The 23,396-nt window shown below is 47.0% G+C and overlaps 1 protein-coding gene across 1 annotated transcript in view; it reads left to right on the plus strand.

Annotated features, from left to right (window-relative positions):
- The window catches only part of DNAH11 (dynein axonemal heavy chain 11), a 498,772-nt gene that overhangs the window by 45,812 nt on the left and 429,564 nt on the right, over positions 1 to 23,396 (plus strand). Inside the window, exons 4-5 of the mRNA XM_075315388.1 lie at positions 886 to 1,075; positions 19,586 to 19,685. Of these exons, the coding sequence (XP_075171503.1) occupies positions 886 to 1,075; positions 19,586 to 19,685 (290 nt within the window). The remainder of the gene's footprint in view (positions 1 to 885; positions 1,076 to 19,585; positions 19,686 to 23,396) is intronic.

Raw genomic sequence — 23,396 nt, forward strand, 5'->3', positions numbered from 1 at the left:
CGATCTGTGGTTGCAGTGAAATCATGGACATATTGTCCCATTTATACACAGCCACAAACCTGGCACTGATTGTCCACAATTTCACTACAACCACAGATCTGCCAAAGATTTATCTCTGTGTGTAAAGTGGCCTTTAGGCTATGTGCGCACGTTGCGTACAGTTCACTGCAGAAATTTCTGCAGCGATCTGAAGAGCACATGTGCGCTTCTAATCGCTGCAGAAAATGTCCGTAGTGAAGCCGATTCCATGCGCTCTGCCTGCAGCTCCTGCCATAGACAGAGCAGGAGCTGCCGGCAAAGCGCAGGAAAGAAGTGACATGTCAAGAAGTGACATGTCACTTCTTTTTACGCAGCGCTTCGGCAGTAGCCGAAGCGCTGCGCTCTAAAACGCCACGTGCGCACGGCCCCTGCACAATCTCCATAGACTGTGCAGGGGACGCAGGACGCATGCAGTTACGCTGCGCTACAAAGCGCAGCGTAACTGCATGTATTTGCGCAATGTGCGCACATAGCCTTAGTAAAGTTCCATTCACACAATGTGACTGTAGTGCAGTTTTTTTCACACCCAAACAAATTGTAGTAGAACTGCAATGTATTTCAGTAGTTTTGATAACTCTTGACAAAACAAGGTATATGCCCCTAGATTGTGTCAAAAATAAAAAATGTCACCATAATGTGTGGACACAACCTTGGTCTCCTCTAGTAACTTTAATTAAGCTGTCGTTATGATTGTGGGTGGAGTGTGAGAGGAGACTCTAGTACAAGGGGAAATATATAGCTGAGAAATAATTGTTCAAAGAAAAGTTGACTCTTAGTAATCACCATTAAAATATATATATTTTTTTGCCTTGTATCCTCTCAATATTTGACATGCATTTCTTTCAGAGAAAATGTATTAGAGAGAGGAGCACTCCACGCATTTGAGTCAATGCTGATAAAGTGGTCGTATCAGGTGCGAGATGTCATTGAAACAAATTCTGCACAGCCACTTTTGAAAGGGCTTAATCCAGGACCATCATCAGAGCTTTATTTCTGGAAAGCAAGACGGGAGAATCTTGCTGGAATTTATGACCAGGCATGTATACCAGTTTATATTTTATGTTCGTTTTCATTTGCAGAGTAGCAACTAAATCACATGCCTCATGTTATAGTGTAAATGTGAATCAATATTCTCCACTATTGTTGGCTGCTGAAGTCTCATGAATCTGAACTTACGAGAATGACAGCCCACATACACGTTGTTAGGTGTGAATGAGTGGCTAATATGTTCAGTGTTGTGATGATATCTTGAGTGTGTCGCATCCGCATATTTACTCTATGGGACCTGGGATCAGGACGTCTCAACTCCTAATTGCTTTCCGGTCCTCTGTGGAGTCCACAGAGTATTGGAGTGGATTTACAGTGGATTTGATGTTGATGGGGTTCAGGACCTTTTCCTTTCTGTCTGAAATTATTCATAGCCTTAATCACAGCTGCAGCATCTCATCACTCCCTTCTGCTATATTTACCCATTTCTGGCTTAACTCCATGCCGGTGATAGATCTTCTATACTGACCACTTTGAAGGAGCCTGTCTGTGGAGTAGCTGACGTGTTCGTTTCAGTCGTAGCTGTGAAGTTTGCTGCTGGAGAAACTTAGGAGTGCTATTTGTTGTGTCTTTCCCTACCCATTTGTCTTGCCTACCTCGTATTGTTTTATTGCAGTATCGAGACTAGTGTTTTGTTAGTCTAAACACTAGTCAGGGTGAGTTCAGGGCCAACAAGGGCTTAGCGCAGATGACTGCACAGTAACTACTTTTATTGGTACTTTGCACAGATTATTTTGAGAGGTCCTTGCATAAAGAATGCATTATTCTTTTAGAGTCCCTCACAAGTTGATTGCTACTTTTTTTCTTTATTTCTGAAAGGGTTATTCCCATCTGTAAACATTCAAGTGCCACAGCAGCATCTACCTTAAGCCTGCTTTACACGTTGCAATTTCGCCTACGATATTGTATGCGATTTGCAACGCCCCCATCGTATGTGTGGCACGTTCAATTTGTTGAACGTGCCGCACAAACGATTAACCCCCGTAACACGTACTTACCTTCCATTCGACCTCGATGTGGGCGGCGAACGTCCACTTCCTGGAGTGGGAGGGACGTTCAGCGTTACATTGACGTCACGCGGCAGCCGGCCAATAGAAGCGGAGGGGCAGAGCTGAGCGGCACGTAAACATCCCGCCCACCTCCTTCCTTCCGCATTGTGGGCCGGGAGCCGCAGGACGTAGGTAAGATCTGTTCATCGTTCCCATGGTGTCACACACTGCAATGTGTGCTACCCCGGGTACGATGAACAATCTGACGTGCAATTCTAGAGAAAGGTACGATGTGTATGCGATGAACGTTTTAACGTTCAATCGCAATCGCACGTACCTGTCACACCCTGCAATGTACCTTACGATGCCGGATGTGCGTAACTTACGACGTGACCTCGCCGACACATTGTAAGATACATTGCAGCGTGTAAAGCGGGCTTTACACTTTTACAGTGACTCGCCCACCCCAGGGCTATGGGACACCCGGTGCCGGGCCGGACTAGTCCGGTGGTAGTCAGTGGTGGCTGGGCCCGGCTCCGTGGCCCTGGTGGGTGTCAGTAGAATATGTGGCTGATGACTTTAAGTTTGTGTTCGTTACGCCACCTGTGGTATGCGGCTCTTAAGCCGCCGCTGCTGTGTAAGGCCTCCGGGGTGATGAAGTGGCAGCGATGGTGGTACTGCTCCCCACAGGTGGAGCGGTGCCCCGGGACACAGTTGGTGCTTGTGGAAGTCTATGGTGTTGTGTGACTAGCACGGTGCAGGGCCGACAAGCAATGAAAGAAACAGGCACAAACAGTAGTCTCTTTACCTTCTCCTCTTTTACTCGGCAGAAGTTTAGTCCAGGGAGACCGTCACAGATGGTAAAGATGATCCGGCCGGCCTGGAAGTGCCTGGGGTGATCTTTGGCCAGTTGAGTATGAGGCCTACTCCTTAATCTTTCTTTGCTGTTTAGGACACTGCACTTTGGGTTAGCAATTGCCCTCTTGCTGCTGGGACCGGTGGTTTGCCCCTTTTTCTGTGGGGTAGACTGCGCAGGCCCTCTCTGGGGCTTCTCTGCTGGAGTCCACACCGGGCCCTTGGATTGCAGCTGTTCCTTCAGGTTGCTTCTGGGCCAGGGGCTTGCAGCTCTCCTGCCCTCCGGATTCGGCTACCAGGGACGGATTTTATACCCTGGCAACCACAGACTCCGATGTCCGAGTCTCTCCGCTGCCTCTCAGCTACTCCTGCTTCACTGGGCCAAGCTACTCCAGCTCCAGGCCCCAGTTCTACAGGACAGCTCACTCTGCATCTGCTTCCTTCCACTTCTCCCTACAGACTAACCACTACTTCCTCCCTTCAGCCAGACTTAAGGAATGCTCCCTGAAGTTCCAGGTTCAGAGCTCCCTCTGCTGGCCGGAGGGAGAACTGTGTTGGGTGTTAACTTACTGGCCAATAGATCTCCCAATTACCTCCAGGCTCAGCATTAACCCTTTGGGAGGGCAATGCTGTTGTGGCGACCAGGTCCTGGGGCGCCACACTCCCCCTTAGTTAAATTCAGTACTCCCGGACTGTAGAAACAAACATGACATGTTAGAACATTTCATCCCATTATGGGAGGCGCAAATACTTTAACGTTACAAACTTAAACATTACTATAAGAGTCCAGTGTGGCTCCCTGCCGGGTGTCCATTACACTGCTCCATGGGGGACCCGCCGCGATCAAACCCCCAACGTAGGCTCTGGGCGTGCGTCAGAGCATTGATGACCCCACTCTATGCACGCCGGACGGGTTTTTCTTCAGGGGTGTTGAGCACACTGGTGCTAACTATGAACAATTTAGGTGTTGGCCACCCATAGTCCAGTGGCCCAATTGTCCATTTTCGCAATCAAAGAAAAAGAAAAACATTTTGTACACAACCTTACAGACATTTTGCATAACTATGTACATTCTAATAAATACTCCTTCTTTTTCCCTTATACAGTTGACTCTCTATACCTTGGAGGGGGTTGTCCCCGAGTGCTGCGTTGGGACCTGTGTAGCTCTGGTGTTTGCCCCTGACTACGTGGTGCGTCTTCTACCTCAGCACTACAGGTGGGCCTAACCCCGATAGGTAAGCGTGATGGTTGCCTATGTGGTCTAAGAGTCGCCAAGGGTATGACAGGTTCACCACTGACAGGGGGTTGATCCTCCTGTTCCACTGCTGGCGTGTCATCTCGTGTTGGAGCGGACGGTTCTTTAGGTGGATCCGGAACCTTTTCTGTTTCTGGCTCGACCAACTGCGGAAACGTCAAAACTGGTACCACTATGGCATTGTTTATTCGGGTCCAAGTTTTGGGGAATTTTCCAAGGATGGTTTGAATCATCTCCCCTTCTTTCTCTTGACTTTGGGGACTTCCTTGTACTTCTTCCATTTCTCTTTGGCTTCTGCACCGTTCAGGGCACGCTTTCAGGCGGTCTCGAGAAATTGCTTGATAGGTCTTGCCTTCATCCTTGCTTATGAGGCATACCTTACTATTGTCAAAGTTGGAGGGGATAATGGTGTAGGGCTCGTTTTCCCACTGATCATCCAATTTATGCGTCCTCCGCTTCTTCTTGAGGACTTGTTCTCCAGGTGCTAAGGGAGTTGCTGGGGCTGTTTGATTGTAATGCTGCTCTTGTCTCGTTCTTGCTTGAGACAGGCTCCTCTCTACGCACTCCTGGACCTTACGGTACCGCTGCTGCCGTTCTGTATCCCAATCCTCTATTTCTTGAACCGCCTCAGGCGACACAGTCCCCATCTCAAAGTCTACAGGCAACTTGCCAGGTCTGGCTCGCATCAGGTAAGCGGGGCTGCAGTTGGTCGAATTTACTGGGATATGGTTGTACAGGTCTACCAGATCTGGCAACTTCTCTGGCCATTGGTTCCTTTCTTCCAGCGGTAGGGTCTTCAGCATATCAATAACCACATGGTTCATTTTTTCGCACAGTCCATTGGTTTGGGGGTGGTACGGTGTGGTTCGGATTTTCTTACAGCCGTACATGTTACAGAACTCTTGGAACACTTCGGCCTCGAATGCAGGACCTTGATCAGTCAGTACCCTTTCCGGATAACCGTGAGGTCGACAAAAGGATGCCTGGAACGCTCTAGCTGCTGTTCTGGCTGTCTGGTCCTTCACAGGCACTACTACCAGGAAACGAGAGTAATGGTCCACAATGGTGAGGGCGTACACATAGCCTGACCGGCTTGGTGTTAACTTCACGTGGTCCAGGGCCACCAACTCCAGGGGCTGCTTCGTGACAATTGGCTGTAGGGGAGACCTTTGGCTGGCATCATCCTTCCGCCTCAGGTTACACGGGCCACAGTCTCGGCACCACTTCTCGATCATCTTTCTCATGTGCACCCAATAGAACCGATCACGGAGTAGGGCCTCCAACTTCTTCCACCCGAAGTGTCCTGCGTTATCATGATACGCTGCTAGGACCATTGGAGCATCCCTCTGCGGAACCACTATCTGCCAGACAAGTTCATTTGTTCGCCAGTTGACATATCTCTTGCAGAGCTTGCCTTGGTAGGTGAACAGTCGTCCCCTCTCCTTCCACAGCTGCTGGGCTTCCTCTGGAGCGTCTGGGCCAAGATGGGTCTCAGCTTGCGCTAGCTTCTCTTTGACCAATCGCACGGCCGGGTCACCGTTCTGTGTCTCTTCCCAATTATGGTGGAGTAATGGGTTGACCGAGACCTCGTGCTGGCTTGAGCGCTTCACTCCCACAGCATGCTCACACTGGGAAACACCTGGGTGATGGAAAGCCGGTAACTCTATCTCTTCGAGTTCATCCAGGTCTTCTCCAGACTCGGGTAAGTGAGGCATTCTGGACAGCGCATCAGCATTGTTATTCTTCTTGCCAGCCCGATACTTGATGGTAAAGTCAAAGTTAGACAGCCGGGCCATCCATCGCTGTTCCATCGCACCTAACTTGGCTGTTGCCAGGTGTGTCAACGGATTGTTGTCCGTGAAGATGGTGAACTTGGCCGATGCCAGATAGTGCTTGAAGCGTTCAGTCACTGCCCAAACAATAGCGAGGAACTCCAGCTTGAAGGAACTGTAGTTTTCTGGATTCCTTTCTGTGGGCCGAAGCTTCCTACTGGCGTACGCTATCACCCTCTCTCTGCCTCCCTGCACCTGGGACAGAACTGCTCCCAGTCCCACGTTGCTGGCGTCTGTATACAGTACAAACGGCTGGCTGTAGTCAGGGTAGGCCAGAATTTCTTCTCCCGTGAGAGCCCCTTTCAGCCGGACAAAGGATGTTTCTAGTTGGCTGCTCCATTCAAATGGAGGGCTCTGCTTCTTAGCCTGCTTTGGCTGGCCCACCAGGAGATCTTGAAGGGGCGCTGCTATCTTGGTGAAACCATCAATGAACCTTCGGTAGTAGCCCACCAGTCCAAGGAACTGCCGCACCTCCTTCACTGTGGTGGGTCTTGGCCAGTCCTTGATTACAGTGACTTTCTCCGGATCAGGTGCCACACCTTCTGCGCTGACCACATGACCCAGGTACTGTACCTTTGGCTTCAAGAGGTGACATTTGGACGGCTTGATCTTCAGGCCATATTTCGACAAGGACTCAAACACTTCTGCTAAGTGCTTCAGGTGGTCCTCATAAGTCTTGGAGTAGACTATGACGTCATCCAGGTACAACAGCACGGTTTCAAAGTTGTGGTGGCCCAAGCAGCACTCCATCAACCTTTGGAATGTCCCTGGGGCGTTGCAGAGCCCGAATGGCATACAATTGAACTCACAGAGGCCCATTGGTGTCGTGAATGCAGTCTTCTCCTTGTCCGCCTCTGCCACGGGAACCTGCCAATACCCACTGGTGAGATCCAAGGTGGAGAAATAGTTAGCTGACTTTAAGGCTGTTAGTGACTCCTCTATTCTGGGCAGTGGATAAGCATCTTTATGTGTAATGCGGTTAATTTGCCTGTAATCTACACACATTCTCATTGTACCATCTTTTTTTCTTTACGAGCACTAGTGGAGCTGCCCAGGGGCTACAACTATCTCTGATAACCCCAGCCTCCTTCATTTCTCGTAACATTTCCTTGGCACACTGATACTGTGCGGGGGGTACAGGGCGGTAGCTCTCTTTAATGGGATGATGATCACCCGTGGGGATTTGATGTTTAACCCCTTTCACCTGCCCAAAATCTAGGGGGTGTTTGCTGAAGACCCGCTCGTACTCCTGTACCACCCGGTAAACCCCATGCTTTTGGTGCGAGGGGGTGGAGTCGGTGCCTACATGTAATTTTTGGCACCAGTCTTCCAGCTGCCCCTTGGATCCATTGTCTTCCGCCTGGTCGGACGGGATCAAGGGTTCCACTGCTTTAATGGTATTGTTGCTGACAGTGTACAGTTTTGCTACAGTGGCGTACCGGGGCAATTTGGCCTCCTCCTCCCCACAATTCAGGACACGGACGGGCACTCTCCCCTTGCGGACGTCCGCTACCCCTCTGGCTATCAGGACTCCAGGCCTACTGTCTGAATACACCGGTTCTACCAAGGCATGGTAATCCTGACCCTTGAGGCCTATTTCTGCCCGACACCATATCAACATTTCACTTCTTGGGGGTATTGCAATGGGGAGGGGGTCACTTACCCTCACACTGCCAATTTCTCCTCCGGCCAGCTCTACCTGCTGCCTCCTCATCAGGGCTCTGATCTCCCTCTGTAGGGCACGCTGCTGCCCGGAGCTGGCAGTTTCAGACGCCTGTTGCAACAAAATTATCACTTCGGCAATACAATTTTCTATCACATTTGTACCAATGGTTAGCAGTGGGTCAGATTCTTTGCGATCAATATCTACAATTATCATCCCCTGACATGGCAATTCCACCCGCCCCACTTTAATGGTTACTTCTTTGTACCCAATTTGAGGTAAGGGCTGACCATTACTGGCCACAATTGTTAAATCATCATCTGGGCCATGGTCAATGTCTGAATCAGCCCAATATCTTTTGTACAGTTTGTGGGGGATGGTTGTTACCTGGGACCCTGTATCCAGGAGGGCATTCAAAGGGATCCCATCCAGCACAATGGGAAGGACCGGTCGTCCTCCCACATACTTGCTGCGGCTGGGGTTTGAGCCGGGCTTCCTTACACCTGGGGGTTGGCTCCTGGCCCCAGGCTCGGCCCATTTAAAGGACAGCGTCGTGCAATGTGGCCCGCCTGGCTGCAGCGGCGGCAGATCGGTTGTCCTGCTGAATCATACCGGTCTGTGTCTCTGCCTCGGGTCGGCGGAATCCTCCTCTGTCGCATCCATGGGACGTCATCTGGGCTGGAGGCCAACTCGATTCTTGCAGGCGAGGGGGTCATTTGTAGAGACTGCACGGTCTTGGCAAGGGCAGCCACAGTCTTGGTCAGCTCCTGGAACTGCTGTCTGAGCTCTGCAGTGGGATCCTTATCCAGGGACTGCGCCTCAGCCCCTGCAGTGGCTCGTGTTGCAGGCACCACCCCGGGGTACGTGATAGCAAGAGGCCGGAGGGGTACCGGGTCATTCGGTGTAGATTCTCTCAGTACCCGGATAGCCTGGTCCTTAAACTTTGCAAAGTCCAGAGCAGGGTTCTGCAGGACCAGGATACGCAGCTGGGTCCTGTGGGCATCTGACAGGAGCCCCTCTATGAACTGCTCAGTTAGGAGTTTGTCTTCTTCACGTACACTCTCTGGGTCCACCTGTTTAACTGCTTTCAGGGCCTCCTGCAAGTTTAAGGCATAGTCCCTTATGCTGTCTGTGGCCCGTTGTTTGCACCCAAAGAATCTCATCTTTATCTCTGCTGCGGTGCGGGTGTCAAAAGTACTCTTTAGCTTGGCCAGTATCTGGGCTGCTGTCCCTTTATCTGTATCAGGCCAGGACTTCACTTCACGCTGGGCTGCGCCGGCTAGCTGTCCCATTACTATGCCCACCTTCTGGCTCTCAGTCAGCGGATACACCCGGAATAAGCTGTGCAGGCTTTCTCTGAAGTCACTCAAGGTATGGGACTCCCCGGAGTACTGCGGCAGCCATTCTGCTCCCGGTATGTACGGCATGGTGATCGGCATTACCGGCGCTACAGTGGGGGCTGGGGCGACGGCGACTGGGACTGCTTCGGCCGGTGCTGCGGCGCCTTGGGCGATGGCAGCCACCTGCTCTCCCTCTGAGTCGGACATCTTCCTCCCCCTTAGTGAACCTTACCAGGCTCCGTTCACTTTTCAAATTTTCTTCCGGGTCGCGCGGGGTTAACAGCGCTCTGCTCTGATGGCGCGCTCCCTTCGCGCTCTTTGTCAGGCACGCCCCCCTTCTTCCTGCGCTCGGCGCGGCTAATGGCGGCGGCAATTTACAACCAGTACACAGTCTTTTAAGCACAATTCCTGCAGGCGCACAGTACCCGGTGGGACCGGGCACGAAATCCTGTTCGTGACGCCAAAAGTTGACTCGCCCACCCCAGGGCTATGGGACACCCGGTGCCGGGCCGGACTAGTCCGGTGGTAGTCAGTGGTGGCTGGGCCTGGCTCCGTGGCCCTGGTGGGTGTCAGTAGAATATGTGGCTGATGACTTTAAGTTTGTGTTCGTTACGCCACCTGTGGTATGCGGCTCTTAAGCCGCCGCTGCTGTGTAAGGCCTCCGGGGTGATGAAGTGGCAGCGATGGTGGTACTGCTCCCCACAGGTGGAGCGGTGCCCCGGGACACAGTTGGTGCTTGTGGAAGTCTATGGTGTTGTGTGACTAGCACGGTGCAGGGCCGACAAGCAATGAAAGAAACAGGCACAAACAGTAGTCTCTTTACCTTCTCCTCTTTTACTCGGCAGAAGTTTAGTCCAGGGAGACCGTCACAGATGGTAAAGATGATCCGGCCGGCCTGGAAGTGCCTGGGGTGATCTTTGGCCAGTTGAGTATGAGGCCTACTCCTTAATCTTTCTTTGCTGTTTAGGACACTGCACTTTGGGTTAGCAATTGCCCTCTTGCTGCTGGGACCGGTGGTTCGCCCCTTTTTCTGTGGGGTAGACTGCGCAGGCCCTCTCTGGGGCTTCTCTGCTGGAGTCCACACCAGGCCCTTGGATTGCAGCTGTTCCTTCAGGTTGCTTCTGGGCCAGGGGCTTGCAGCTCTCCTGCCCTCCGGATTCGGCTACCAGGGACGGATTTTATACCCTGGCAACCACAGACTCCGATGTCCGAGTCTCTCCGCTGCCTCTCAGCTACTCCTGCTTCACTGGGCCAAGCTACTCCAGCTCCAGGCCCCAGTTCTACAGGACAGCTCACTCTGCGTCTGCTTCCTTCCACTTCTCCCTACAGACTAACCACTACTTCCTCCCTTCAGCCAGACTTAAGGAATGCTCCCTGAAGTTCCAGGTTCAGAGCTCCCTCTGCTGGCCGGAGGGAGAACTGTGTTGGGTGTTAACTTACTGGCCAATAGATCTCCCAATTACCTCCAGGCTCAGCATTAACCCTTTGGGAGGGCAATGCTGTTGTGGCGACCAGGTCCTGGGGCGCCACAACAGCTTCACTTTTAAGCAATACTGAACATGTCTGATGATCACAACCAAAGTATTAGAGATGAGTGAATCTTTTGAAATTCACATTTACTGTTTGCCAAACTTTCTCCAATAAGTCATTTTGCAGCAAATAAATTTGCCGCAAATCGCATAACTAAAAAGCCTAAACCTGGAAAATATGTCTATAACACTCTGAATTCCTCTTGGAGTCTATTAAACCAATATTGAGCTTTGTAATGCAAACACAGCCTTTTTTTTTTCTTAAACACAAATTTTTTTTTCAGTTGTCATACTCATTACATCAGATCAAACAATATAACAGGGAATAATTCACCTTTCCGGTTTTCCCATATATTCCAAGTGTACCCCTCCCAAACCGTTTAATACATAAACACCGTGGTCAAGTCATGCGAAAACATATAACTCCTCTATATCTTATCACCCGATAGAAGCCCCACTTTTCTGAGAGAATCATCACACCCTACTATCATGTCTCCGTTGCGTACGTAGTTTCAGCTTTCCCAGTGTACCTTGAATGTCTTCCAGTAGATACCATTCCGTATTAGTAAAAGGGGATATTATTTTTCGTATTTCTGCTTCCCCACATTGTTGTACTATGAATCTCCTCCATTTTTTAAAAAAATTACCCGTTACTTCATCTTTGTTTCTTTCTGCTTCCAACTGCTCAATTTTGAGCAACAATTTAATCTGTCCCAACACCTCTTCTTCCGATGGAACGTTCCCCTCGAGCCATTTGCACAGTAAAGCCTTTTGCCTATCATAGCTACACTATGAAACAGTCTTGGTATCATGATCCCCTGTTTATCTCCTCCTTCTTCCTTTTCTTTGTTCCTATAATGGAAGATCCATAACAATGGGTCCATTTCTACTTCCACTTCCCAAATATTCGTTATGAGTGTCCGTATCCTTCCCCAAAATTTCTGGCTTTCTGGGCACTGCCAGATCCCATGGTATAGATCCGTTTTTGGCTTTTGACATTTGGGGCAGTGATCTAGTTTATCCACCTTTTGCTTATTTGGGGTGTTAAAGCCATAAATTCCTCTATGTATTAACCTGTATTGTGTGTCCTTCCATCCCTCATTAATCACCTCCTTCCTCATCCTCATCCATCCTTGTAATATCTTATCCCCTGCTTCTGTGTCTTCCAATTGCCGTGCCCATGCTCCCAAGACCTGATCAGAGTGCAATGGAACCAATACTGCTCTCAAATCTTTGTATAGTGAGGAGATAGTAATCTCCTGTTTGTCCCTCATGATAAACTGGTCCATATTCATTACCTGCTCCTTTCTGACATCCCTCAGTAACCCCATTATTCCCTTTTCCACCTGTTTGTATTGTATGATTTGGAATGGAGATAACCTGTACCTGGTCACTATTTCCTGATATGATAACCATCTATATTCCGTTTCATGAAGCAGATATTTCACCCCTCCAATCCCTTTATTTCTTCATTCTAAAAATAGCTTATTTTCTCTCCCTGCTGGGAATTTCGGGAAGTTCCAGATATTTAGGTATTTGGAAATTCGCCAGAGTAGGCTAAATTTTTTTCCTCACTGCTTTCCATGCCATTATCGTATCTCTACATACCAGGGAGTGTTTAATGATCCTCGGAATATTGGCAAGTGACGTATAGAATGGCTATTTGTCTTCCTCAGCCAGTCTATTACATGTCTCATTAAGCATGCGAGATTGTAACCTCTAACATTTGGTAGCTTGATTCCTTCCTTTTCCAGTGGTAGCATTAATTTTTCCGCCCTAATTCTTGGTCTTTTTCCCCTCCATAGGAAAGCCGAAAACGCCTTATTCAATCTATTTACTTCTGCATGCTTCAATAGTATAGGAATAGTCTGCATCGGATACAACAGTTTCGAGAAACTCATCATTTTTAAGAGGTGGTTTCTACCTAACAGAGATAGCGGCAGCCCCTCCCACATCTTTATTTCCCGCTGTATTTTCTTTATCAATGGTTTATAGTTTAGTTCATATATCGAGGCAGGCTGTCGTCCCATCTGGATTCCCAGATATTTAAGGTGAGCTCTTGCTATGGGTATCCCACACATGTTATCCCCTATCCCAAAAGTTTTCAGAGATGGCATGATTTGTTCATTCAGAAACAATATTTCACATTTTGCCTTGTTCAGTTTAAAACCTGCCATGGCCCCAAATCTCTCTATCTGATGTATTGCTTTCGAGAGATCATTCTGTGGTCTATTCATAAATAGTATAATATCGTCCGCAAATAGGGCTGAATGTATTTTTTCCGTTCCAATGCTGATGCCTTCAAAACATTCTCCTCCGTTGATCAGTCTCGATAATGGCTCGATGGCTAAATTAAACAAGAGCGGAGACAACGGGCATCCCTGCCTTGTCCCTTTAGTCAGTGAAAATGGCCATGACAAGAACCCGGTTGTCGCCACCCTAGCCTGAGGGTTTGCATATAATACTCCCTTGAATGTCCTGAATGCTCCCCTAATGCCCATACTGTCCATTACCGTTTCCAGCCATGACCACTGCACGTTATCAAACGCTTTCTCGGCATCTAATGGGATCATGGCTGGCAACTCCCCTCCTTGAAGATCTCTCTGTCTAATGGCGTCCATTACTAACATGGCCTTTCTTACGTTCGTCACCGCTGCTCTCCCCTTTACAAAACCTGATTGGGCAGGAGAGATTAACCTTGGTAGTATTTCTGCCAATCTATTCGCCATCAATTTGGCCACTAACTTAAGGTCTTGGTTAATTAGTGAGATTGGTCTATCATTTGTTGGGTTGTCCAGATTTTTGTCTCCCTTGGGTAAAAATTTGATATACGCAGTATTGAGATGGCTAGACAATCCCGTACCCCCCAAAATGTTATTAAACATATGTGTCAGCGTCGGTGCTACTTGCTCTTTCAGCGCTTTATAGAATTCCCCATTAAACCCGTCAGGACCCGGTGCTTTGTGTATACTCAGTTCTCCTATTGCTGTTTGCACTTCCTCTACTGTAATGTCTGTGTTCAGTCTGGTCAGTTCATCTGTGGTGATTTGTGTGAGCCCTAGTTTCTTTAACTAGTCCTTCCCTCCACCTCCATTCACATTCCCTTTACTATATAATTTGGCATAGTATTCCCCCAAGATCCGATTAATCTCCTGTGGGTTTGTAGATTTGGTCCCGTCGTGTCTTGTCATATTGGCTATCAATGTCGTTGGTCGTCTTCCCTTTGCTAAGTTGGCCAGTAATTTTCCCGCCTTGTTTCCAAATCTGTGTAGGTCAACCTCCTGTTGTGACCGAACTAGTTCTTCTCTTTTCCCTGCCCATAAGTCAAATTCTTGTTTTGCTTCCTTCCATTCTTCCTTTGCTCTCTGGGATTTGTTTTCTAGGTATCTTGTGTATTTCTCTCTGAGAATAGCACTTGCGTCTTGGTATTGTTTTTGCGTCTGCTTCTTGATTTTGGCTACTTGCTCCATCAATCTCCCCCTTAATACTACTTTCGCTGTTTCCCAGAATAACATTACCTCTTCCTTATGTCCATTGTTAGTTCTGCTGTATTCCTGCCACCATTCCTTTAATGTTTTAACAAAATCTTTATCTTTGAGTAAAGGCCCAGTCACACACAACAACTTACCAGTGATCCCGAAAACGATGCGACCTCTTAGGGATCGCTGGTAAGTCGCTGGGAGTTCGCTGGTGAGATGTCACACAGTCAGATCTTACCAACGATGCAGGAATGATGCAGGTCGCAGTAGCGACCTGTATAACGATCTCAGCAGTCACTTGGACCCTGTCACACAGTGTCAAACACAGTGATGTGTCCTGCCCAGCAGGACATCACCTTTGAAGAAAATGGCCTGGACCATTCTGCAACAACTAGCGATCTCACAGCAGGGGCCTGATCTCTGGTAGATGTCACACATAACGAGATCGCTAACGGGATCGCTACTGCGTCACAGAAACCGTGACTCAGCAGCGATCTCGCTAGCGATCTCGTTATGTGTGACGGTACCTTTAGAATGATGGAAATCGCCACTGATAGTCTGGCCCTCTTTGAATTGTATCATTTATGTCTAAGATCACCGGGCTGTGGTCCGATATGACCATATTCTCTATGTCTACATCTTTGTCCCTGTGCCAAAGGTTTTGGTCGACCAGTATAAAGTCAATCCTTGACCATGAGTCGTGGGGGTGTGCGTAATGTGTAAATTCACGGTCATATGGATGTTGTATTCTCCAACTATCTTGTAGGTTTGTGTCTTCCAACAGTTTGGCCATCAAGCCCCTTGCCTTCCTGTTCTGCCTACCTTGGTCCTTGCCATATCTCCTGTCTTCCTCTGTTGAAACTACTGCATTAAAATCCCCCCCCACTATCTTATTTGGTTCTACATCCATTCCCAATTTGCTTGTGATAAAATTGAAGAAAGCGTTTTGCTTGTTATTGGGAGCATAAACATTGTGTATACTAAATTCTCCCTGCGGGCTAGTTAATCTGATGTGTATGTATCTCCCGTCTTTTTCACTATCTTGGAACACTATTTTGTGATTTAAAGTGCTTGTTTAATAAGATCATTACCCCTGCCTTCCTTCCCGGGGATCCTGACCCGACTACCGCTCCCACCCATAGTTTTTGCATACGGAAAAAGTCCTCTTGTTGTAGATGTGTCTCATGCAGTAATGCGATATCTACCTTCAGTCTTTTAAGGTGTCGTAAGATCATCATGCGCTTATGTGGAGATTTCAAACCTTTCACATTCCATGTTACAATTTTAACCATTTTCCCAACTCCTCATGAATTTTACGTCGCTATGTGTTCTCTTGTGTGCGTGTCTTGACGTCTCCTCCAGATTTTTTTCTTGCCTGTAACGGTGTTTTACCTGAACCCACCCATTCACCCCAACCCATTTAACAACTACAAACCCTTTAACCTGCCCCCCAACTTTAGTCATTTTCCATAATACTTCCATTTTTTCTGTGATGCTCTCTCCTCTGCAGCCCTTCCCCAGCCAGTTGCATATTCCCATGTGTTATCTCTTGATCCTTTAACAATCATGTTAGTATACAGCCCTCTTAATTAACACTCTTTTCAACATTCAATATCTCCTCTCCTATTATCTATGCATGATATTTGCCAAGAATCAACCTTATTAGAGGAGTATGCGCTGGTCTATAGAAAGGATAGCGAGAAGGAAAGAAGGAAAAGGAAAAGCAGAACCAAGACCCCCATGGATATGGGAGTCTCCCACTACCTCAACGCTTGGGAAGAAATAGGAAAGCTGTATAGAAAAAGATGGCATAGAGAGAGAGAAAGGAAAGGAAAAAAGGAAGAGAAGAGAAGACAAAAAAAAAACAAAAGAGGGGGGGCGGGGCCGAGGCAAGAGGGAAGGTGCCGGTAAGTCCCGTTCCCAAATCAAGGCAATACTGATAACACGTCCTCTAGGCTCCATTACCACCCCCCCCCTCAAAATGTCATTCCCTTCAGTAGATGATGTCAGATCTTCCTGAACTTTCATTAAACTGTCCCCTTTCTTCTGCTGTGTAGACTTGTGCGTCGATGGTCTTTGAGCTTTGGGGCTCTCCGAGTATCCATCTCTCCTCTCCCTCCCTCCATCCATCCAGTCACTCTGTCTCGTTGCTCGATCCTCCTCCTCTCTCCCTCCAGGCACTTCAGTCCTCTTTTCTCCTGTTCTCCTCGGGCACTCCCCCTTCTCGAGGCCTCCCATCCACCTCTCCGCCTCCTTCAAATCTTTGGTTATAAACAGGGATCCATCCTGTTGTGTCACCCTCAGCATTGCCGGGTATAGCAATTGGAATTTTATATTTTTGCGGTATAGTTCAGTGCAGATTTTACTAAAGGCCTTCCGTTTGCGAGTAACCTCCACTGAATAGTCTCCAAAAATTAGCACTTTATGTCCATGTATCAATAGTGGGGTTCTCCGTCCCCTGAACGCTCGCAGAAGCTCCTCCTTGTCTTTATATTCCAAGTATTTTATTATTACTTGGCGTGGTCTGTTTAATCCAAGTACCCCTGTGCCATCTTCCCTTTCTGCTGCCTTCCGTTGGTCTGATTGATCTCTTATAGGGCCCACCCTGTGTGCTCTTTGTACCCTGCATCTGTGTGTCAGACCCAGCACTTTAGGGAGTTCTGATTCACATATGCTGTCCAACTGTTTCATGGTTATAGATTCTGGCAGACCTACAAGTCTTAAGTTACGCCTTCTGGAGCGATTTTCCAAATCCTCCATTTTGTCTTTCATAGCCTGGGACCCTGTTATCACTTCCTGCAATTGTCCCTTCAGTGTTGCCATCTCATCCTCTGTGTCAGAGAGTCTTTGCTCGATTTCTGACAGTTTGGTTCCCTGTTGTGTAATCTGCTCCTGTATGGGGGAGAGCGCCACCCGGACTATGTCCTCCAGGGATGGTTTTATCTTATCTGCCAGGTAAGCTGCCACTTCCCCAGCAAGGCGCGTGTAATCTATTTGCAGGCTTGTAATCTGGTGGGGCTCCCGTGCTGCCGGTTTGTCGCTCTGCGTCTCCCTCTCCTCCTCCATCATACAGCGCTCACCTTCCTGCAGGCCTCCATGCCCCGTGCTAGCCGCAATCTTGGAATCCCGCTCTGCGCTCTCCCCCTCTGCCGCTCCGTGACCTGCCTGCCTGCTGCCGCTCCTGAGGAGGTACCGCTCCATGTACCAGCGTCCCCCGCTGTCTGACGCTCGTTCCCAGTTTCTTCCAGCGGCTGTGGGGCCTTCAAAGTCAGTCTGTGGCCGAGTATGGTGCGGAGCTCTGTCTCCTGCGTCCTCACATCACAGCGCCGGAACCGGAAGTCTAAACACAGCCTTTTTAATGTTCAAGTGACCTTAACCTATCTGACTAGGGAAAATGGATGGTGAGTTGTGGTAACCAGCAACCTAACCACTCACTTCACACAATTTCAGACTTTTGTAGGCTACTTATAGTAGATAAACAGTCCAAAAATTATCCCTGTTTGGGCCAATTCATGCCTTGATGTTGTTTATACACAGACAATGCAAGTGGGAAAAAAAATTGCAGGATTGGGTGCAAAAATTATCTCTTTTTGGGGTATCAAGAGCTTTGCACTTTCTTAAACGAAAAGGCGATACTTTTTCACAAGCATTCCAAAAATTATCCCTTTTAATTAGAGAAACAAAACAGGTGTACTATATTGAAGGTCACGAAGTTACTGACGCTCCCTGTTTTGTGCTTTCTGGAAAAAAAAATGCAGCTATTAAGGTGCTGTTAATTCAGTATATCAAAGATCAGCCAATTTGCAGTCGTGTAACTAAAGGTTTAGCACTTCCCTATATATAACTTGAATCTTACATTCAGCCTTTGAATACTAATCCTTTCTCTATCATTTTTAGTTCAGCACTGAATTACTACACCACAATTCCATTAGGTCCTTTTTTCTTTCTATGCTGTGTGCTTTGATTTACTATTACTATCCCTATACAGTACAAGCATAAAATTACACTACTTAGCCGGCATCTGCCTTTTATGCTGGCTATGATAGTCCCTGCTGATTGGCTGGGCTAGACCATATTATTTGATTTCGAAAGGGTATTATGGGAGTGTTCAGCAGTAGAGATGAGGGGACCTGTGGAAGTTTGGTTCTGTGGGTTCAACCGGACTTTAGATAAAGCTCGGTTCTGGACCCGGTCTTGACCTGAACCCCCAATGGAAGTCACTAATTGGGCAGTTCGGGTCTCTGCCCACATGCACCCAATCATAAATAGAACACTTCAAGGAAAGGAGAAGGGTGGGCAGGCTTTTTCCATTTTTTTTTTTGGGGGGGGGGGAGTGTACACTACATCTGATAACACTGTTGTTAACCCCAGTGTGAGCCATTCATATACTGAAAGCGTCTCGCACTGGGCAGAGCACCGAGTGTATTCGAGTACAGCGATGCTCGAGCGATTAGTTAACATATGTAAAGCACCCGAACTCAAACACTGTTTTTTTGGTAAAGTCTGTGTTTGGTATGGACATCAAACTTTACTTTTTTCAGGTTTTCTATTCAGCAGTGTGTATGATGGTGGCTTTTTGTTTTTGCCAATCCCCTTGAATAGCATCACAGAGGGTTTGAATTCTCATTAAAAACAAGAATTTCAGAAAATTCAACTCCAACTCGATCGATCCACTCATTTCTACTCAATATGCTTAAAGCGGTCTTTACACGCTACGAGATCGCTACAGCGATCTCGTTGGGGTCACGGATTTTGTGACGCACATCCGGCCGCTGTAGCGATGCTGTTGCGTGTGACACCTATGAGCGATTTTGCATCGTCGCAAAATCGCTCATCGGTGACATGGGGGTCCATTCTCAAATATCGTTACTGCAGCAGTAACGACGTTGTTCCTCGTTCATGCGGCAGCACACATCGCTCCGTGTGACACCGCAGGAACAAGGAACCTCTCCTTACCTGCCTCCCGGCCACAATGTGGAAGGAAGGAGGTGGATGGGATGTTTGTCCCGCTCATCTCCACCCCTCCGCTTCAATTGGGCGGCGGTTCAGTGACGCTGCTGTGACGCTGAACGAACCGCCCCCTTACAAAGGAGGCGGTTCGCCGGTCACAGCGACGTCGCAGGGAAGGTAAGTACGTGTGACGGGTCCGGGCAATGTTGTGTGACACGGGCAGAGATTTGCCCGTGTCGCACAACCGATGGGGGCGGGTACGCACGCTGGCGATATCGGTACCGATATCGCAGCGTGTAAAGCGGCCTTTAGGCTACAAATTGAAACACCAGTTGCTTTTGCGAATATACAGCAAAATCATGACACATACTGTAGTGCATGCTGAAAATCTGCATTTTGCCCAAAAATATATGTTGATTTTGGATCATGTGTGAATGCCATTTTGTAAAGGCTTAAAAAGAACAAGCTTTACAGCAGCCGTTTATAAGAGCTGTAATTTGTTTGAATACCTGTCACTGAAAAAGGACTTCTCACACAATTATTATTGTCTCAACACTTTTGGAATTACCCTTTTATAAAATCCTATTTTTTTTTTCACCATCTGTAGCTCCAAGCACCAATTGTTCAGAAAATGTCTGCCATCTTGAAGGAAAAAGAAAGCAGTTACTATCCAACACTGCAGAACATAATCACAGAGGTTAAAAATGGTATGTTCTTTATAAACTGAATGCAGATATGTTGTGAAGACTTATGGAACTGGTGCACTCATTTTTACTGTTGTTGACGATATGGACAATAGATTTTTCTTGAGAAATCGAGACATATATTTTGAAGCTTTAATCCTTATATCATGATAAACATTATTCTTTTGAGATTTCTTTTCTATACATCTTTAATTTTAGTCTTGGATAGCTGGGACATTTGGTAGTTGGATAATATTGCTAGGAATGCTGTGCTACCAGATTAAAGGTATGTAACATAGCCCTTTTCCTGGCTCATAAATCTATTCATGCAAGTGTAGTACATTTCCACTAGGAAAATCTTTATCTTCAAGCCTTTCATCAAAGGTTTCTCATCCAGCCAACTATTTCCCTACTTTCCACCTTTGAGTGACAAGAACCTTGAAACAGCTATCTGTAGATGGTAGTCTTTTACCTTTTGAAGAAAACTTTATTCAGATCAATATCCTAATTCAAGAGGCTTTAATGTAAGAGGCATGTTGTAGGGTAGACTTAGGGCGACTTTGCACACTACGACATCGCAGGTGCGATGTCTGTGGGGTCAAATTGAAAGTGACGCACATCCGGCATTGCATGCGATATCGTAGTGTGTAAAGCCTAGATGATATGATTAATGAGCGCAAAATCGTCGTAATCGTATCATCGGTGCAGCGTCTGCGTAATCCATAATTACGCTGACGCGACGGTCCGATGTTGTTCCTCGCTCCTGCGGCAGCACACATCGCTGTGTGTGAAGTCGCAGGAGCGAGGAACATCTACCTGCGTCACCGCGGCTTCCGTAGGATATGCGGAAGGAAGGAGGTGGGCGGGATGTTTACATCCCGCTCATCTCCGCCCCTCCGCTCCTATTGGCTGCCTGCCGTGTGACGTCGCAGTGACGCCGCACGACCCGCCCCCTTAATAAGGAGGCGGGTCGTCGGCCAGAGCGACGTCCCAGGACAGGTGAGTCCATGTGAAGCTGACGTAGCGATAATGTTCGCTACGGCATCTATCACAAGGATATCGCTGCTGCGACGATGGCGGGGACTATCGCGTGCGACATCGCAGCATCGGCTTGCGATGTCGCAACGTGCAAAGCCCGCCTTAGAGTACCTATCCTCAGAAATCACCCCTCTTTTTTATTATTTGAAGGGGTTGTCCACTACTAGGACAGCCCCTTCCCATATCCCATGTTTGGCCTCATTCAAATATTTTTTTTTATATACTAATTTCCCGTGATGGTGCTGTTTTAGCGGTGCTGAGGCTAACGTGAGGTTTTGACGTCACACCAGTCCTGCACACAATTACCACCAGTTTCCCTCACCCTGCCTTCAGACGTATAGGTAATCAACAGGTAGTGAACCGCCAGCCGGAGCTTTTACTTCCTGTTGATTAATCATGAGTCCAAAGGCGAGGAGAACCACTTTAGCAGTGATTGGGTGTGGGAACATGTGCATACAGGTAGAAGCATTCGCAGTGCAAAGGGATCAATAAGCATCCGGGCTATGCACAAGTTAACATCCTGCTTCCAATGAAAAATAGAAGTACGCTACTCACAAAAAATTAAAGTTATTTGGCTTTCAAGTGAAATTTATGTAAAACTTAAAAAGTTAACGCTACAGTGATATTTTATCATGAAAGTAGGGCATTTCAGTAGAAGCATGCAATGGGGATTTCCTTATCTCAACCGATTAATTGACACAAAAACCAACAACAGTAGTGGATATACCTCCCTACCCCCCAAAAAAGTCAATGTCTCAATAACTTGTGGCCTTGAGTATCAAGTACAGCTGACAACTATTGTTGAGTTATTATTGCTGAGACATGACATCACTCTTCTAGAGGGGCGGCCCTCTACACAGCAACTCAGCTGATTCCATAGGTTTACTATGGGACTCGGATCCAGAGAAAGTGCAGGCTGCTCCATTTGAGGTACCCCAATCTCCAGCATCCTTTCCCTAATGATGCAACCTCGATGATCTGGAAAATTGTCGACCGCAAAGATGTTAGGCCTGTGTTGTTCATACAGAGGTACAATGACTGGATTAATGATGTTATTCAAGTAGTAGGGGCTTGTCACTGTACCATTCACAAAATGTAGGGAAGTTCTGTGTTGACTAGACAAACCTGCCCACACTAACATCACCCCCACCAAAGGCTCATCTGGTGACAACAGTGGCTGATGCATAGCGCTTAGAGTAAATTAACTTTCATCAATGAACAGCTCTGAGTCCCACTGGTCCCTCGTCCAGCAATACGATGACACTTATGCCTAGTGGTATGGTCAGGTACCTTTGTTGGTCGTCTAGTAGGCAGACCATACTGATGTAAATGGTTTTGAATGGTCTGATGTGCCACTTGGGTGCATCTCACTTACTTTAAATGGGACTGGATTTGTGTGGCATTCATCATCCGGTTCTGAAGAGCATTGTTCACAATGAAGCGGTCATCAGTGTGGGATGTGGTCAAAGGATGTCCACTTCTATGACTGTCTATGACTCTTCCAGTCTCTCTGTATTTCTGTTACAACCTGCTGATGACACTCTAAGCTCAGTGCCAACCGCCATCTTAGAACATCGTGTTTGAAGCCTCGCAATGGCGAGGTACTCTGGTTCAATTGTTAGGTGTAATCTTGATCTCATGATATCAAAATGTGAACAGCATAATGAGGAAGAACGTTTAAATATTAATTCTCTTATTAGAGAACAGCAGGTTGTGCGAAAAGTACTGAAACATTGAATAGTTAAACTTGTGCATTCAAAAATTTAGCAAAAGTTTCAGTTCACCTGAAAACCTTAGAGTGAATTTTCGGATCATCCTGAAATTTCACCTGAAGGCCAATTATCCCTAACGTTTTGTGAGTAGTGTATATAACAAAGGTCATTAGATAGATATCGACTGCTTTAAAAGTAAGCATCTAACACAAGTAAACATATCAATAAATAGTAACATTTTTTTCATTTACTTAAATAAAAGTGGAATTTTTTATAGGTTTTCTTGATAGGTGTGGAGTCCTCCAATAGGTGGCACTAGAGAGCCAGATTGCTAATTAAATTAATTGCGTAAAACCTCTTGATCTTCACATATACTGGGAAAAAAATGTGTAAATTAGCTACATTTTAATAGAAGGGAAAGCCTGGATTTTAATGTTAAACCAATCACAGCTCTATGTGCACTCATTACAGGCTTTTCCAGCTAAAACGGGTGACTTTTGCCCTTCGCTAATATAGTCTTTCCAAGAATGGAGGTCTAATTTTCTTAGCTCTAACTGCCGCATTGACTAGGTCATTGTTAGAGATAATTGTTCATGGAGAATTCAGAGATGTGTAGTCTGAGTTGGAGGTAGTTGGTAGAAATACAATTTATGATAAAGCTTTTAAAAAATATGAAATACGTGTTATCTGTTAATATTGTATAGATAATGTGTTAATTTTCATAGAAATGTTCAGAAATGGTCATAATATAAATATTTTTTTATTTTCTTCAACTATATGGTAATTTATCATCACTACTTAATGGCCATTTATGAAGCAATTAAAGTTTGGAAAAGTAGTTGGAATTTTTAACAGTCAAGTTTCTCTTATATACTATACAGAACAATAAATAACCAGCTGTATAAAAATTTGGAGAGAATTGGTAAGAGGATGGTTTGCCATATGTATTAGAACTATAATAAGGGAATTTGATCTGAAGTGCCCT

Source organism: Anomaloglossus baeobatrachus, chromosome 6, assembly GCF_048569485.1.
Source record: "Anomaloglossus baeobatrachus isolate aAnoBae1 chromosome 6, aAnoBae1.hap1, whole genome shotgun sequence".
Classification (NCBI taxonomy): Eukaryota; Metazoa; Chordata; class Amphibia; order Anura; family Aromobatidae; genus Anomaloglossus; species Anomaloglossus baeobatrachus.